The 18316-nt window shown below is 31.7% G+C and overlaps 1 protein-coding gene across 1 annotated transcript; it reads right to left on the bottom strand.

The window, feature by feature from the left end:
- Positions 1–96: 96 nt before the first annotated feature.
- LOC130892262 (uncharacterized) lies at positions 97–14079 on the bottom strand. The gene is made up of 3 exons (XM_057797542.1): positions 13809–14079; positions 771–1002; positions 97–676 (listed from the first exon to the last, which is right to left on the bottom strand). The coding sequence occupies exons 1-3, from the start codon at positions 14077–14079 to the stop codon at positions 97–99; spliced, it is 1083 nt and encodes a 360-aa protein (XP_057653525.1).
- Positions 14080–18316: the final 4237 nt, after the last annotated feature.

Genomic DNA, 18316 nt, shown 5'->3' with positions numbered 1-18316 from the left:
TTTCTATGCTGACTTCGATTCATCAAGGAATTATATACATCATTCTGCAAATCAGAATGTAAATTTTTAATTTCATCGAAACTAAGCAGTTTTCAGTTAACTTAAAGCCAGAAGTGGTTCTTCCAGTTCTCTAGATTTGGTTTTCTTTATAATTTTTATTAGATGCTTCTTTTCTGGTTTAAGTATAGCAAGCTTCCTCTTTGACGCTGATAGTTTTTTCTCTGGTATTGTAGTTATGTGTTCCGAATCTATTAGAGTTAGGCTTTCAATAATATTTTTTGGAATTGGTTTTGTAACCACTGTTTCTTCTCCTCGATTTTCTCTCTCAATCGTATCGTTCTCTCTTGGAGCATAGGCAACAACATATTGTGAATATTGCCTATCATTTTGGGTATTGATGTCAGCAAAGTCTTTGAAATTAGCGAACTGTTCTTGTTGATACGGTTGGGGTTTGGATTGCGATGTAAAATAAAACGCAGGTTTTCCGTGTCCGTTGTGGGAAAACGAATCGTAGTTCCCGTATTTCGAATTCTCGTCCTTCTCACTGTAGAAAGTTCCACCAGTTATGACTCCGAAATTACCAGATCCTAAGATGCTTTCTTGTTCGGGTTTTGGCGATGCGTTGTTGTTGTTGTTGTTGTTGTTGAAGATGTAGGAGTCTTTGTATCCACTGTGTCTGTAAAAATTCAATATATTTGTGATCCATTCCACTTTGAACTTTTCTAAATGGTAGAAAATTTCAGGAATGACAAATATGAGATAAAAATTACCTTCCCGAATTGTCAAAATTATTTTGAAAAGGCGTCCTCTGGCTAAATGCTGTGTCTTGTTGAGTGAAGAAGATAGGTCTAGAATGACCTAACGGTTGATTTTGAAATGGAGAAAACGCGGGGTAAAATGTATTTTCACTGGCCTGTCTATTATCCGTGTTAACGAAAAATGAACCGTCTTCTGCATTACTTTTTTGGTCGACGTTATCGTTGATATTAACTACAGGATTACCTGAAACAAATAAAGTTATCAATAATATAAGTGGATCAGAATATCTCAAGAACCTAATCATACGGTGAGGTTCAAAGAAACGATGGGTATTCCCAATCTGAAACTCAAATTAAATCGTTTTTACCCTGAATTCTGCATAGGGTTTAGATCAATTTGTGTCGGCTCTTCTTTATTTTTGTTGACATCGAATGTACAAACTTTAATTTAACTTTTTTTACCTATTTTTTTTTTAATTTCGAAATATCGACTGATTTCGATTCGTTTTGACAGTGGACGCGCTTTCATTTAAATTTTGGTTTAATTTCTTAGGAATTTATCTCCAAGTATTGATTTTAATAACGAAATGTTTGAAACGAACAAGTCATAGTTAACCGAGACATATGTCATGCAAAGACATCAAATATTCCATTGTCCAAGTTGCGTATTAAAAATTTCATATATTTTCCCCAAAAGTTTTGAAAAAGCAATGTACCAGGTGAATAAACACTACCACTACGAAGTAACGTCGTTAGTTAGATGGGAAATTGTTTACGTGGCTGTAGCACAACGCCGACTGACGCCTGAAGGTCAACAATGGCGGAGTGTGTAATGCGAAAGCTTCGCAGTCGCCTACAGCGCATGTCCGCTTTCTTCGGCCCGCGTAGAGTCTGCACGAAGCGATCGGTCCTCGTATATTCACCGTTATTTCCATCATTTATTTATAGGTGTTATTAGCAACGACATTCTACCAAAATCTTAGCTCATTACTTCTCAAGCACTGTTAGACGTCATATTTTGAACATTTTGTCAGATGTAGTACCCTATATCAAAAAGGCTGGGCAAAATTTTTTTAGCTCAACTTTATAGATGTAACATGTTTGAGAAATAAGATTGCTGAAGACATCGGGAAACATTTTCCTATTGTAAATAATTTAAATATAAAATTTTCGTGTATTATACAACTAAATGATTTATTATTTATTTATATTTATTTATTCGTGTATTTAGGATTTTTATTTTGCACATTTGAGACTCCTTAATAATAAATTTTCTAATTTTTCAACTTCTTCTTTAACATTCTACAAATTTTAAACTGAATTGTGTCGATGGAAAATACAATGAAACCCCCCTTTTGATTTTTCATATTAAATACTGATAGATATTAATTCTTTAGAATCTATATTTTTATTGTTTCGTAAATAGTTAACTGTATCCATCCCTGATTAAATCCAACAACCTTGTTAATTTCGAGTAATTTTTAACAATTATATCGAATCATCTATTGAATTGCAAATTGAAATAGTACTTTTTCTGCTTCACGCACTAATTATTTTATATGGAATCTTACCTAATCTAATTTCTATTTTTATACTGTAATGATGTATATTTTGATCTAGTGATAACAAAACAATAAACTTGAAATTAATTGATTAATTAGTTTACAAAACAGCTTCCTTTACATCTACCACTTGATATTGCAATTTGATAATTTGTTAAACATCACCATTTTTCGCTAGCCTCTACAAAGGAGAATTATTTGCAATCCTACAAACTCTAAACTCTCTATCCCATTAGACACTTAATCCGGAAACCATCTCACATCGGAATACATGGAAACGAACTTGCGGGTCAAGCTGCAAAAGGAGCTTCGATGGCTAACCTCCCCAGTGGATCCAAAATGTCCAGGGTACTGACGGCAGAACAAGTACCACATTTCAGATGAACAATATCTACTGGCAAAAATGATTTTAGGATCTTTGGAGCATGTCGTAGAGATGGTTAAATACGTTTGAGCTTAAATACTTTAGAATATAATTGGCGCTCTATTGTTTGTTTTATCATATGAACAAGTTTTACCATTACTAATGAGAGATGTTATTTACATTTTACCATAAATATGCAGATATATGGCCTGAAAATATGAACAGCATCAGCCCGACTAGAATTTTTTGTGAGAACCTTATCAGATAAATCCGTAACCTAGTGAAGTATGGGTCAGGATAACCAGACAAGGTCTTGATCAGGATTATCTTATGTGGTTCTGATAACAATTACTTTATATGGTCCTCACCAGAATTGGTGGTAGTAAGAGGTTCATACAAGCAAAAACTATTTATAAAACTACTAATATACACCATAATTTTGTCTGAAAAATTATTTCCCAGCGAGGTACAATAAGTTTGATACCCTTTTTGTAATAAGAATCGTCAAGCTTTTACCATCAATATATTTTTTTAAGTCTGGGAAAGGAAAATAATTCTAGGTAACTAAATCTGGGGTATAGGGTGCATGAGGTAGCAATTCAAACTTTAATTCATCAATTTTGGCCATTGCAATAACAGATGTGCGAGCTGGTGAGTTGTCTTGATGAAACAGCACTTTCTTCTTAACTTTCTGCAGCCGTTTTTGCTTTATTTCTTCGCTCAAACGTTGCATAATAATCGCCGTTGATAGTTTTTTTTCAGTCAATAAAAATTATCCCAAAAAACCGACGCCATGACCTTGTCTGCAGATGAAACGGTATTTGCTTTCTTTGCAGCCGGTTTCCCCTTTTCAGTCCATTATTTTGGTTATTATTTTGTTTTCGGGTGTGAAGCTATGGATTCACTTTTCAACCATTGTAATGAAACGGTTTTATTTCTGTGAAACGTTGCCAAACATCTTCACGACGTTGTTTTTGTTCCATTGTGAGCAAACGCGGCACCAATCTTTCACACATCTTTCTCATGACTAAATTTTCAGTTAAAATGTGATGTACCGTCTGGTAGCTCGCGCACTTTCAGTCGACGATCATCCACTACCGATTCGTGGATTTTTCAAGCAACTACCGTCATCTTTTGGTCAGGCCAGATACTTACTGGGCAGTAAACATCACTGATAACATTTTTAGATCAACCAAAAAAAAAACAAATCATAAGCACTGTGTTTTTTACCAAAATTTGAAATTATAAATAATTCTCGAAATCACAAAACATAAGTTTAGTTAATTTTGTTATAAAATTAATTATAATCCATCCATAATGTTCTTAAAGATTATTTTTCTGTGTGCTGAGAAAATATAGATTATTTTGGACATACTGTATACTATAATTAAACGCAATACTGTATCTGTTCGTGCATAACAGTCTCGCCAAATCGTATAAATCAACCATATAAAATTCGTTGTAATATTAAATTATTTTCAATCTTTAAGATGTCGCAAAAACTAGTTTGCGTATTTTTCATGTTACGAAATTAAATAAGTCAAAATATATGTAAATACGTTTTTTTTTTTAAATTTTTATTGATTGTTCTTTACATAGTATTGTTTATTATGTAATATTGAAGAATGGATGTTGGATAGAATTTTCTGTTGCTTTCTTGTAATCTCTATAATCGGGTAAATATGATTTCAATCAATGCATATAAATCACAATCACGATTTGTCAATACTGAAGAAAAATATGAAGTTACGGAAGATGTTGTCGAGGAAAAGTTTCACTCTCTCGAATCATAGTTGTAACAAATATTTAAAATTTCTTTATACTGACAAAACAAATAAGGAAATGCGATGTTTTATACAGTGAAAATAGAAAATACAAATAATAACGAAAAATCGAATACTAATTTCTATTCTCCCGACGTAATTGTTTTAATAATTATTTATTATGATATTAATTGTTAGGAAACACTGCAATTTGGGCGTTTCTAAATTTATGTGACAAAATACAGGGGGTAATCACTGAAATTAGGATGGTTCTTTCCCTATAACAAAATTCTCATCCGAGATGTCACCCTCAAAAGATGGTGATCGAAATTGAGTTGTTTTTTCGCAAATTTCAGTAAAGCTAGAAATATGAAATTCTGTTTTTGACTCATTTTATTGTGATTAATGCAGTGGTTTAAGAGCACGAAGATCTAATTGTGGACGAATTTAGTTAATAAGAAATTAAAAGTTAGTTAGCTGTCACATTTTCATAGAATAATTCTTATATTATATAGATTTTTCATAATCATATAAGAAATATTGTTTCTATATCTGACAATTTTGATTTCTTCTTCTTCTTCTCATGCGTTTTCTCATTGAAGGTTGGCGATCACGTTTTTAAATGAGTCTCTGTCCCTCGCAACATGAAACTGAGATTTGTCCATTCTTCTGTGTTACGGAGCCAGCATTTCTTCTTCCTGCCGATGCCTTTCTTTCCCTCTTCTCTACCCTTCACTATATTCTATAACAGTAGATATTTGTTGTTGTGTCAACAGTTTTCTTTTGCGACTAATGCATTTTAGTACTTCGTCGTTGGTGATTCTGTCAGTCCAGGGTATCTTCAAGATGTGTCTATAGATCCATATCTCAAAAGCTTCAGGTTTTTTGATCATTTGAACTCTCGAGGTCAAACTTTCCACTCCATACATCAGTACTTACCATGCATGAATCTTATTCTGACGTTAAAATTTAGATTTCTATTTGCAAATATTGAAGATTATTTGTCGCTGCTTAAGATGTGTCTTATGTAAGATGATTTTCTTATCCTAATAATTGTCAACAGTTTTCTTTTGCGACCAATGCATTTTAGTACTTCGTTGGTGATTCTGTCAGTCCAGGGCATCTTCAAGATGTGTCTATAGATCCATATCTCAAATGCTTCAAGTTTTTTGATCATTTGAGCTTTCGAGGTCCAATTTTCCACTCTGTGCAGCAGTACTGACCACATATGACATTCCATGAATCCTATTATGATGTGGAGGTTTAGATTTCTATATGCAAACATTGAAGAGTATTTGTCGCTGCTTAAGATGTGTCTTAAGTAAGATGATTTTCTTATCCTAATAATTGTCAACAGTTTTCTTTTGCGACCAATGCATTTTAGTACTTCGTTGGTGATTCTGTCAGTCTAGGGCATCTTCAAGATGTGTCTATAGATCCATATCTCAAAAGCTTCAGGTTTTTTGATCATTTGAACTCTCGAGGTCAAAGTTTCCACTCCATACATCAGTACTTACCATGCATGAATCTTATTCTGACGTTAAAATTTAGATTTCTATTTGCAAATATTGAAGATTATTTGTCGCTGCTTAAGATGTGTCTTATGTAAGATGTTTTTCTTATCTTAATAATTGTCAACAGCTATCTTTTGCGACCAATGCGTCTTAGTACTTCGTCGTTGGTGATTGTGACAGTCCAGGGTATCTGATCCAGGGTCTATAGATCCATACCTCAAAAGCTTCAGGTTTTTTGATCATTTAAGCTTTCAAGATCCACTAGGTAGAGCAGTACTGACCACACATAACATTCCATGAATCCTATTATGATGTGGAGGTTTAGATTGCTATTTGCAAGCCTTGAGGAGTGTTTGACAAATGCGTTTCGAGCCATTCCAATTCTGATCTTGATTTCTTCGTTTGAGCATTTATGACTGAACCAAGATATTTATATTTTTGCACTCATTCTATTTGTTTTCCACTCAGTATGAGTACTGGGTTAATGTAGCTTATTACCATGAATTTAGTTTTTTCAATATTTATAGTGAGTCTGAAGATTTTGACTTATTTGTATTTAATTGTTGACAATTTCTATAAGATTGACATAGACCCAAATGGTTTTAAATTGAACTATCTACTTTATTATCTACAATAAATTATTAATGGAATTGATTACATCAAAAAGCAATTATAATGAAAACGTAGTCTCAAATTAATAGTAAAATAGATTATACAACATTCGTAATTGCTTATAATCCCAGATGGTTGATACGGTTTGTTTCCAAATAACAAAAAAAAAACATCTGCGACATATACATTCACCGGTGAATGTCGACAATTATTTCCTCACGGATCTAGTATTCTAGTACGTATAATATATTTCTTCTAAGAGATTCGTAGGGTGTATTGAGGTGAATATTCTTTTCCTTTAGCCTCTTTTTTTAGGATAGGAACCTGTGTTTGAAAATAACACCTATTCATTCTAATGTAATTAAAGATTACCAAATTAATTTCAATCTAATGACGTTATTATATCCAAAAAACATATTGTTACTTTCTCTTCCTTACAAGTTTTTTTGCTATCAATATTAACGAGAATAATTAATTAGATATTACTTTTACCTCATGTAAACCTTATAATAATTCAATTAGAGGACTAAAAATGTATATCTACGTAGTTGAGTTTGAATATTTTCTATACGTATATGTATTCATCTACGGAGACGATTTCTTGCAAATGTTATCTCGATTCAAGGTCAATAAATTTTCCATCTGGTTGTATATAATGTCGGTTTTCCATCAAGCGGACAGGAGAAAAACAAAACATGAACTTTCGTTCCGTTTCCGAAATTTTTTACAATTTTTCGAGTTTCTACGTAGTTAACTTAAAAGAGTCCACGTCTAGGAAGCTTATCGTAATAAACTTGTGTGGAAAATTTGGTTTTTCTCGAGGCTCCGAATAGCACTGATGTTAGTACAAACCCCTTTCCATACTCAAGATTTTTTGGGGGGATCATAAGCTGTTTATTAACATTTTTGATTCTCTATACAAAACATTTTTCATTTTTTTTTGTACGATATCTACTTTCCATTCAAAAACCGAGCTCAAATTGCCCTTTAACGTAGTACAAGAACCGGCTTTAAAAGACAAATTTTATGAAGTGGGATTAACGGCCAAAACGAGGTTTTGGTGGCCAAATTGAGTTCGAATATTTCATCAGGACCAGCTGATGAGGAGTCATCAAATTTTTTTCTGCGATTTGATTTGGAAATGTAGAATTCAACGGCAGTATATTCACCATTGGACATGGTTATGAAAAACTTTTGATTTTCGTCATCTGACAACTAGTAAATTACTGAGAAAATTTTGAATTTGATGCTAGTTGAAATTAGTTTTTTTTGGTGGTAATCTGATCATATGCCTACATTAACTGTATACTTAAAAATTTTGTACAGTGCGTTATATACTTCTGGCACAATTCTTTATATATATGGTACCGAAAATTTGAATAAATACTTTAAACTTTGGTACCAATCTCCTGTTGCTAGGCACCTCAGTGTGGTGGTGCTGTGCTGGGATGGAATCTCTGCAGTTGATGTTGTTTTCTTCCACATTTCTTCCTTTTGGTCTTAAGATGACCTACCACAAAAGCGACGTCCACATTTTCACAATTGTACGTCCAGTGTCTATGTAAACAAAATATAAACAGTTTTTATTGATTTCTGTTCGTGAACACATAGTCCGTCGTAGACCCATCAGTGCTGAAACACTTCCAAATTAAAACTGTTCGAAATTTCTGTTGAAATGGACAGTTCGTGTTTTGTCCTATCCGCTTGGTGGAAACCCGGCATAAGATAAACTTAATGATATGACTATTTTTATTGTTATTTGAAACAACCATTTAACCTAGTTAATTCCATACTGTTGGATTTTCCAATTAGACGTATTTGGAGTATGTCGGCAAGCTTAAACACGTACCACAACTTCTGTAAAATCGCGTTACGCCCGATTTAGTTTACGAAATTATACGGGCAATATTGGTAAACACAAATTACATAAAATAAATTTTTGTGTGGTAGTAAACCTGAACAATTTTGATAGCAGCGTCTTTTGGTGAACAAAAAAATACATATAGACTTTTATTGTTTGTTTTTTTTTTGTTTGTTAAGCTTCATTTAACCAAACACTATTTGTTTTTTCCAATAACTTAACCAACTCACTTTGTGTACGAAATTTACTGGTTATTTTAATAAAAAAACATTGAAAATTATGTTTCATTGTTTAGAACAACGTAAACGATTGTTGGTAATTGTTTGTAATGGGTTGGTGCCCCTGAATAACAGTTTCATTTTGACAGCTGACTGGATGATGTATTATTCTATCTTGTGTGAGAGTGGTGAGAGGTTATTTCAATTTTAAGATATTATTTACAAAAAATTATATAAAGAGTTTTTAGACAGTGAATATAGTCATGAAAACATATAAATCTACATTGAAAAATGTCTTGGAAAGACCTGACTTTAAAATGAAAAAATAGTTTAATTATTCTGTCACTCTCTAAAGACGTAAAGAAATTATGGCGGTAAAGGCCACGTCTCGCAATTCTGATTTTCAATTGTCAACTGTCAAACATGAATCAGTGCTACCAACCGACCACCTACGTAACGGTGTAATTTCCCCAATGTATATTTTTAAGCTTTAAGTAATCATTCTCAATGTGCTTGGCTTGCTTTAAATTCCATTTATAACAAGGATTTATATACAGTTTTTACAGAACTAGTAGAAAAGGATCTTCTGGCCGCGTTTCTTGTGACCATGGTATGTATAAAAGAAGGTCAAGGGATTATAGTTCTTCAAACAATGGTGATTGCATGGTAGACTAGGTTCGTGGATGTCAATTTATAGATACACGTTTTCACAAACACAGATTATAAATAAAGAAATTGAAAATCTAATTATAACGAATAATACTCCGTATGATGTCAGAATTTCGATTTTTTACGTGCTACGCTCAATGATGGCTGAAATTGATGGGGAATAAGGATGTGGGAGAAGCAGCTAAATTATAATTTTTTTTATAGAATATTAAAATATCATTGTTTAAGTAAAGATTATAGAATTCCACTCTAAAGTCATTTTTACGTATTGAAATAGATTTTCCGGAACATCCGACGATATAACTGACTTTTATTAAGCGGTTTTCTAGGATATTTGTGTTAGAACTTGGAAATTGTATAGAATAATTTAACAACAGGATGGAACGTCCATTTACGGAAATTCGAAAATGGTGAAGTGATCAATTAACATTACAATCAAAGTCGAAATATATTGCCAATCTTATAGAACAAAATTCACTATAAAAATAATGATAGTTTTGAGGTTATTTGAAAGAAAATTAGTTTATGAATCAATTTAAGAACACCATTTGATTTGTTTATGTTAAATCTGTTCATTTTATATTAATACACACATTTTTTGTGTTTTTCCTCACATATTTTTAATATACCTCGTGTTTTTGATTATTTTTTCTTTTAATACCTGTACCTACATACTTATACCTTCAATAAAGTTGCGTTTAATGTATTGTTCACCCTGTATATATTTCAGTTTGTGGAACGATGTTGAAAAAAATTCAGTTTATTTCAAGCAAAAACTATGCAACACAGTTAAATCGTGGAGGTTATCTTCTACTATGAAGAAGAAGATATTTTTTACATTTATTTAAAAATAATGAATATCAATAAAAAATGATATTTATTGTTGTTGAAATTGTAATTTTAATTTTTTCATTGATCATAATAGGAGGATTTAAAGATAAAGAACACATGTGAAAGTGAGTTATTAGAAATCCGCACCAGTGGTTGTTATCATTTACATTCTATTAAACTATTATCTTAAACCAGAATTAAATATTAATATGGTGAATTGGTACGGTCAAAATATGAAGCAAACATTTCCTTAATGTGTTGGTGTCTGATATAAACCGAAGGACGACAAGTTTAGAATTCGATATCAAACTTTTTTATAGTTGAAATAGTTGTTACTTTCGTTCAGATTATTTATTACAGAAATTTGCATTTGTAGTAACTCTCAGATCAAAATTATCTACAATATTCTATGATTGAGAAATATATTTAAACTAAACTAGACAACAAATTTCATAAAAAGGTTATAAATATTAGGTTTGTTCGCGGTAGATATCCTGAACATGTTCTGTCACCAGATTCATGCGCAGTTTGAAATCCTTTATTCTTGACGCATAGATTTCTAGTTCCGAACGAGTTCTGAATACGTCAAATGTATGAGTAAGAATATGCGCATGTGTATTCACCCTTTTTGTTATATTTACCACGAAATAACCTCTAACAAAATGTGTTTTTTTTACATAATTGTATTTAAAAAACGTGCTAGTTGATTTTAAACTTACAAATATCAAGAATAAATTTTCGACCAGTTAATTATATACATTTTATTCTCTTAAATAGTTTTGAATTCAAATTATAATTACAGATATTCATCAATCGTTCGTGAAACAAAATCTGAACAAAGCATGCGCTTTTGAAACGTCCAGATATTCAGAATACGTTCGAAATTATCTAACGCGAACGAAGCTATTGTTTTCATTTTGAATAACATCTCCTAACTGTTGCCTAAGAAGAAATCACGAGGGGCTAAATCGTGTGAATGAGGCGGGTGGTCTGTAAAGGTAATTGAGCTTCGAGCGACGTGTGAACGGGCGCATTATCGTGATGAAGAATCAACCTACTCCTTTGTGACAAATCGGGCCATAAGATCTCAAAATTTCAACGTGAAAATTTTCGTTTACTATCTGGTCGAAACAAAGAAAACAGTCAACACTATTTTCACCTTGGACTCACATTTTTTTCTTGGTTTTCCTGCTTCTTCTCTTCCTTTCAGATTTGAGCTTTGACGTTTTCATTTTCAACAAGCTCCTTACCATGGTATGTCTCGCGTCTATACCATCTAATTTACTCTTTCCGCAATGAAAAATTCTTTGCTAATTACTTCGAATTCTAGTTAGTATATTAATACTATTCAATGTAACTTTAAATACGGGGAAAGTACGTATTTAATTGCATGCATCCTAACTGATGTAGTTTAATTAGGGTTACGCAATATTTAAAGACAATTTAAGTTGAAATTATTCACCGATACAATAATTATAATTCGTGATATAATAAGAGAATGTTTAAAAAATAGGAAACGAACGAAGAGTAACCTTCATTTGCGTTAAATATTTGAATTAATTATATTGGAACGTTGAGACAATTTAGGATTATTGTCCTTTTTAAAATTATCTGATTAGACCAAGCAGACTATAGAATGTACACTAAAACACTTAATATGGATTACGGATTCATTATATCAACGTCGATGAAGGAATTGATCTTAAAACTGTATGCAAAATCAACCTCGACAGATATTTTATAAACAATCGCTTTGTATATATGGAATAAATGAAACCAAGTCGGAGACAAACTTCTTGTGACATTTATATGAGTCAGCAGACGCCATAAGTCACGGTAACAGATTTCTTCCAAGCATTATTCATAAAAAAATGTAAAAAAAGCTCTTACATAATCTTATTTACTTATATATTATGAATTGTTAATCGATGCATGAATTACATTTTTCTGCCACGACAATCGATTACAAAATTTTGAAATTCATAACAATGATTGAACGAAAAACTGAATGTCAATTATTTTCTTTAATAGCATTTATTTTCCAAAACACACGGTATAAACATCAATCAAAAACGTATGGCTTCTCATTGAAAGCATTTGCGCTATTGTTTGACAAACAATAGATGACAGATATACTGATGACTTAATGGAGAAGATAGAGGCGAGTGACTCCGTTCAGATACTCGTGATCGATCTGAACGATACTCTAGACAGAACACGGAGGCGAGTGTGTGTTATGAAGGAACCAGAAAGAAAATTCGGACAAACGCACCCTCTTAATTACGTGTAGTCCATTCTAAAGGACTATCGATACAAGTTCCGATTCAGATGGTAACATCGTTTTTGTCGATTTTGACATAATCCCCATTCCAAGCCGTCTAAATCACCAACAAACCCGACACGTGATTCGCACAATCGAATCAAACAATTCCCTTGCCTTCTTATCTCCTGGATCATTGTAAAACGGCCCTTTTATGTCCAAGAAGAAAGTTCATTAGCCTCCCTTCGAACGCTAGCGAAGATTCCCTAGAAAATTATCTTTCCTTGGCAATTCCCTATCGCCATTAGCTGTAGCAGATTTTCTGGAATATCTGGACCCGTTGGTGATACTCATACTGAACACACTATTTACACTACCACTACACTATGAAGGTGAACCGTTTACCTTCACTTTCTGAAGAAGATAAAGTGTATTCAGTATTTCTATAAACTGGTGAACCCGTTCAGCATCTTACTTGAATAAAGAACAAATTTTCGTCTTTTCTTGTTCATTTTATTTCAGTCCATACCGCATTGCCCTTCTAAATAGTCGATTACAACCCCGTCGAGGAAAAACTGAAAATATTCCTCACCCCTCATGGATAATATTTCTTGCTTTGATAATTTTGGCCAGTTGATGGTATCAATCAATCCTCAGGTAATTGAATGGCTCAGTACAAATAGTAGACTGTCTATAATTTCGCTGGGGAGGAACAACTCACATTCCATACGTTATCAAAGTCGTCTTATGAAATTGTTGAATTTTTCATAAAGATTATTTGGAAATTTCGTCATTACTTTTAACCCCAAAATCGTTAAAATGTTTACATACTTCTCCAGTGGAACGTTCAGTGAATTTGTGTCAAAAAAGTTACGTGTACATTTATTAATTTCTTAAAAAATGTTGTTACTTTTATAATAATTCGAATTATAAATGTTTACCTTATGGAAACATTTAACATCATCTGCTGTGTAAGTTCTTACCTAATTGATTTCTTTTATAAAAATTTCAGGATTTGAATAAGTAAAAATTATTTATTATTTTCAATAATAACTATATGTAAAAAGTATTTCCTACTTATTTTTCACTGTTATTCAAAATAATAAATTAATTAAAAACAAAAATAACATAAATGCAGAATATATATACTTTACTGGAAATGATGATAATGATATTTCACTTCTTCGTAAACCATAAAAAAAAACGTTTTCAATTGCTATCTATGTACAGGATTCATCTCAAGGTTTATTGTGTCGTTGCTTCTGTCGAAGCTCCCCCTCTAGTGCCTCTTGAATTCTAATACATGCCCTCATGTTCCCCTTACAAATTATCCTTCAGAAGCATTATCTTCTGATAGCATTTTTTGACTAGGTACCTATATCTTATTTTTTCTCACAAAATCTCGTGGATCTAGTGTCAGGTATTTCTTGTAAGATATCCAGTGAGGTAAATAACGTATTATGACAAAATCCGGATCTCACAGCACAGTAATTTTCTTCCAAATTCTTCCTGCAAGTCTTTCTTGTAGATGCACACCATTTCATGGGAAGTTTCGTAATGAAAAGCTTTTCCACGCCGCTTTCTCGGTAATAAATTCTCAATTCTTCTTGAAACTCTTTTTTATAGATGCACCACATGCCAAAGGAAGGTTCAGTTCCAGTGAGCATTTGTATTTGTGCTTATTTTTTGCTGAGACATTCAATAGTCATCGCGTTTCCTATCCATCAGCGTTGATTCGATGGCTTGTGCTTATCGTATGTCATATTTCTTATAGTTTTTATCGCATTGATTACATTTGGAGATAATTTTAGCCCTTTAAGATCTAGTAGTAGTAATTGACTCAGTTCTAAGTGCTATTCCTTTATTCTTTTTTGTAAATGTGCTAGAAATAGACCATCAAATCTAGGCGATTTGTTGAAAGAAATCCATAAAATTTTTCGTGTGTATATGTAACCAAGCAAAAAATGAGTTTGTTCTTTTTATTTTAGCGTTCTTTTTGTTGCTATATACTGTATTTTTTACCAATCCACTCACCTGTATGTAAAATGTAGAATCTTTATCCAGTATAGCCCAAAAAAGCGATATTAAAAAAATAAAATAAAAAATGCTGGTCGAAAGCGATTTTTTTAGTTCAAAATTGACTAAAAACGGCATCATATCATCGCGTATATTGAATTACACTCATTACTTTACTAATTATTGATCCTATATTCGTTGTTATCGTTAAAATTATTTCCGAAATTGATAAAATCGAAAATTCTATTAAACTTTACGAATTTTTGAATGTCTAAATTGTTTTTCTTCATTCATGGGTTTAGAATTAAAATTTTTTTAATTGTAAAAGTTACCAGTATCTTCCGGCATCGAAAATCCGGGCGAGAATACTGCAGATAATACAATTATTGTAGGAAGCAGCCTCCACATATTCACAATCACTTTCTTCTCAACAATAACAATAAACGAAGAACACGTTTCAAGACCCGATGCAAACTGACACAGACAGCGACACTTTCTACCATTTTACCATCAGGATACCATGATATATACTGATATTGGTGCAATTCACGTTGCTGAATCAGTGGTGTGCTCGCCTACCCATAAGGAGCACCCATTATGAGGAAATAATTTAGTATCGGATTGAAATACTAATCGAATGAAATTTTTATTTATGATTTCTTTATGGTAAGGTCGATGGCTTTACAGAAGTAAATAATCCCCATTCATATGTCGTATTTATAGTTTGTTTTGCCATTTAATTAATTCTTCTGAAAGCCAGTTGCACACGGTACTGTACAGTTTACATAAGTGATCACATAAGTATAAGTACCTTAAAAAATCTTGATAGAAGATGACGTGATCGTTACAGTTGATTTATTAGTAACAAACAATCGAAACAAACAAGAATTTTTCTTCGTGTGTAATAATTTATTCCAATCCTTTCCATCAGGCAACGCGCCATATATCGAACTCTCCAAATCTAACCCCTAGTGACTATTTCCTGTTTCCTAGTCTAAAAATTCGATCTGTAGGACCAAAATTTCAATAAAATGAGAAAAGGTATAGAATTTTTCGTGATCCAAGAAAGTGACCAGCCTCCAGTTAATATATGAGATGCAATAGAACCATTATATTCATACCCGACTCTAACAGGGTCGAATTATGTATGGTCCTAACGCTTTTGTCTGTTTCAGTTCATTTCGAGCCATGAAATAGTGTGTTTCATAAAGAACGATAGCGTCTTTTTGAATGTTTACCAAACAGCGCAAAGTTATGTCCTTTGAGGCGAAAATGATAGTTAAAAATGCTATGATAATACTTTTGAAACGATTATCTCTGAAAATTTGAATAATAACTGATTATGAGATTCGAATACCTTTCCTCTTTTTGGGGCGAAAGACAGAGACTATGCTTTATAAGGTTTACAAAGTTACTTTGAGGATAATCAGACAATGTTTTATTATATATATGTTATTAACAGTCCGAGTTGAATTATATGTCTGAAAGCAATAACAATCAGTGTACAGAACACAGCAGCTAGGAAAAAGTTGCACAGATCTTGAAATTGATTTTGCTCCATGTATATTTATATTCAGTATTATCAGTAAAGTAGTCAGGAACAAATTTGTATGACTCTGTAATAGTTTGTGACGATGTATCTTATCATTCAGTGCAGGTTAATCAACCAATTGATGGAAAGATAAAACTAATATTGAATCAACTTTATTTCGTTTTTCTATGTTCCAAATAATTGGTATTTACTACATCATGTTTTTGGAATAACAGACAATACCTCAATTTTATACTATTATGAAGAATATTGCATAACAAAGATTTCAATTTTGTTGTGTTCAAGAATGGAAAGAAAACATTTTTTTGTTGAGGATGAAAATATTTTGTAAATATTTTTGTTTTGCTGGTAATTAGTATTTCTATTGATGATTTAATTGTTCTGTTTTGGAAAGTCTAGTAATTGAAGCAATGGCGTAGGCGTAGAAATCAATTAAAAAGTTTATTCATTGATTTTTTTCATATTGTTAAGTTCTTTCCTCGTTGCATTGCATTGCAATTAAAATTTAATCAAGATCTTTCTTTTCTTTAATATACACAGTTGAGATCTGTAGGAAATAAAAATTGTGTGATAATTATAATTTGTTCTTAAGCAAATTTTGTCTCGCTTTTGGAACTTTAACTCATCAAAGAGGAACTTAACATGAATTATAAAAGAAAAATTATAAACTCAGGGAGCAGTGCAGGCCAAAAGAGAAATATATCAGCTTAGAGCAAAAAGAAGAAAAATTTTAAATGTAAGCGGTAAAAACGAAAATACAGTGGGAAAATTTAATATAACGGAACTAAATAAGTTAATTTATCGAGAAAAAACAGAAAAAATATCAAGTTTAGGTGGCAAAAAACAGAAAATAGTGAGAAAAATTCATTCAAGGAAACTAAATAAGTTAATTTATCAAAATATATAAAAAAGTTTGAGGTTTTCAATCTCTAGAATGACTAAATATTGTGTGCAAAAACATTTGTATACGTCAACCAACAGCTCTTGTTACAATAAACAAATCAGTGTAGCCGTCGACTTCATCCACATCAAAATTGTTTTCTGTTTCGTCCTTAAAAATGTAATAGAAATCATTAAAATGTCCTGGAATTGATAATAAGATATGTTTTTATGTATTATACTAAAACGAAACGTCAATTTAGACAATGAATCTTTATCTAGAATCAAAAAACTTCCATGATCTAATCAAAATATGAAGTAACGATTAAATGTTTGATATCCATTGGATTCCCGAAGGTCAAATTATTGAAAGTCGTGTAGGGATCTCTCCAATCCAATCCAAAGTACAAAAAAATGCTGAATATGCTGAATACATCCAACACTTTATATTGAAGGTGGGTATTGCGTAAAAAGAAAATATATTTTACAGCGTCAATGTCATTATTTGATAGTCAAACCTCGTATATTTGCTTATTCACTCGTACTCGAAATAATCTCGTAAAAGTTAACCAACAATTCTAATTTGTTCGTCTAATTTTATTTTTTCGTTTCTGTGTTGGTTAATAAAATCATTATTTTTAATATTACGAATACGAGTTATCATTTCCACCTAGGTCAAAAATAATTGTCCCATTTTTTCGCAAGCTGTACACGTAAGCTTCTTGCCTAATTTGAAATCACAATTTTTTTTTTTGTTTATTATCTTTAACAGTTCAGTATTCTTTTAGGTCAAAGTAGGATTTGTCTGTTTTCAAATAATTGATATTTATTATAGTATAATTTGCATATTTATGTCACGTCTTGTGTAAGTCACTTAATAAATTAGTGGAAATATTTGCTTCTTCCTTAGGTTACATTATTTTCATTTCACAAAAAGGTTAAAGATCAGTAACTCTTTGAAATTATCCAACTTCCTTAATCAATTTAAATAAAAAAAATACTTAATTAATCTTAATATTAGACAATAAGGAAGAAAGAAAAACGTTTAATTTATTTAATCCCATAAAATAGGTTCGAAAGATTCCGTTACATACTATCCTAGTGAATCTGGTACCGATAATGAAATAAATTACTAAATAATTACTTTAATGTCATCGATTTATTAGTGAGTTATAAATTTCAAAACAACTACTAAAAAAATTATAATCCTGTTAAATAATCAACAGTACGTCAATGAATGTTGTTAAGCAATGATGGTTGTACAAAGCACCCGAACTGTTACAATTTTGACGACCGCAATTTGTTCGCATTTAAGTTTATTTGCATCACAATAGAGGATTTGTATTTTATAAGATTGGTTCAATTATAGATAAGTGATGAAATGTTTATAGGTGAGCCTGTGGTTTTAGTTTTAATAAAAATGTTAATGGATATTTTGGAAGAGTTAAATTTATAAA

Source organism: Diorhabda carinulata, chromosome 4, assembly GCF_026250575.1.
Source record: "Diorhabda carinulata isolate Delta chromosome 4, icDioCari1.1, whole genome shotgun sequence".
Taxonomy (NCBI): Eukaryota; Metazoa; Arthropoda; class Insecta; order Coleoptera; family Chrysomelidae; genus Diorhabda; species Diorhabda carinulata.
The sequence above is the reverse complement of the archived record's forward strand: the minus strand, read 5'-3'. Positions and strand labels throughout refer to the sequence as shown.

What these genes read in the sequence shown, in the direction of transcription:
- LOC130892262 (XM_057797542.1), bottom strand. Translation starts at nt 14,079, where the DNA reads ATGCTCACTGGAACTGAACCTTCCTTTGGCATGTGGTGCATCTATAAA. An exon ending in CACTAGATCCACGAGATTTT is followed by an intron (nt 1,003 to 13,808) that starts GTGAGAAAAAAT and finishes TATTTGTTTCAG; the next exon opens with GTAATCCTGTAGTTAATATC. An exon ending in AATTTTGACAATTCGGGAAG is followed by an intron (nt 677 to 770) that starts GTAATTTTTATC and finishes GAATTTTTACAG; the next exon opens with ACACAGTGGATACAAAGACT.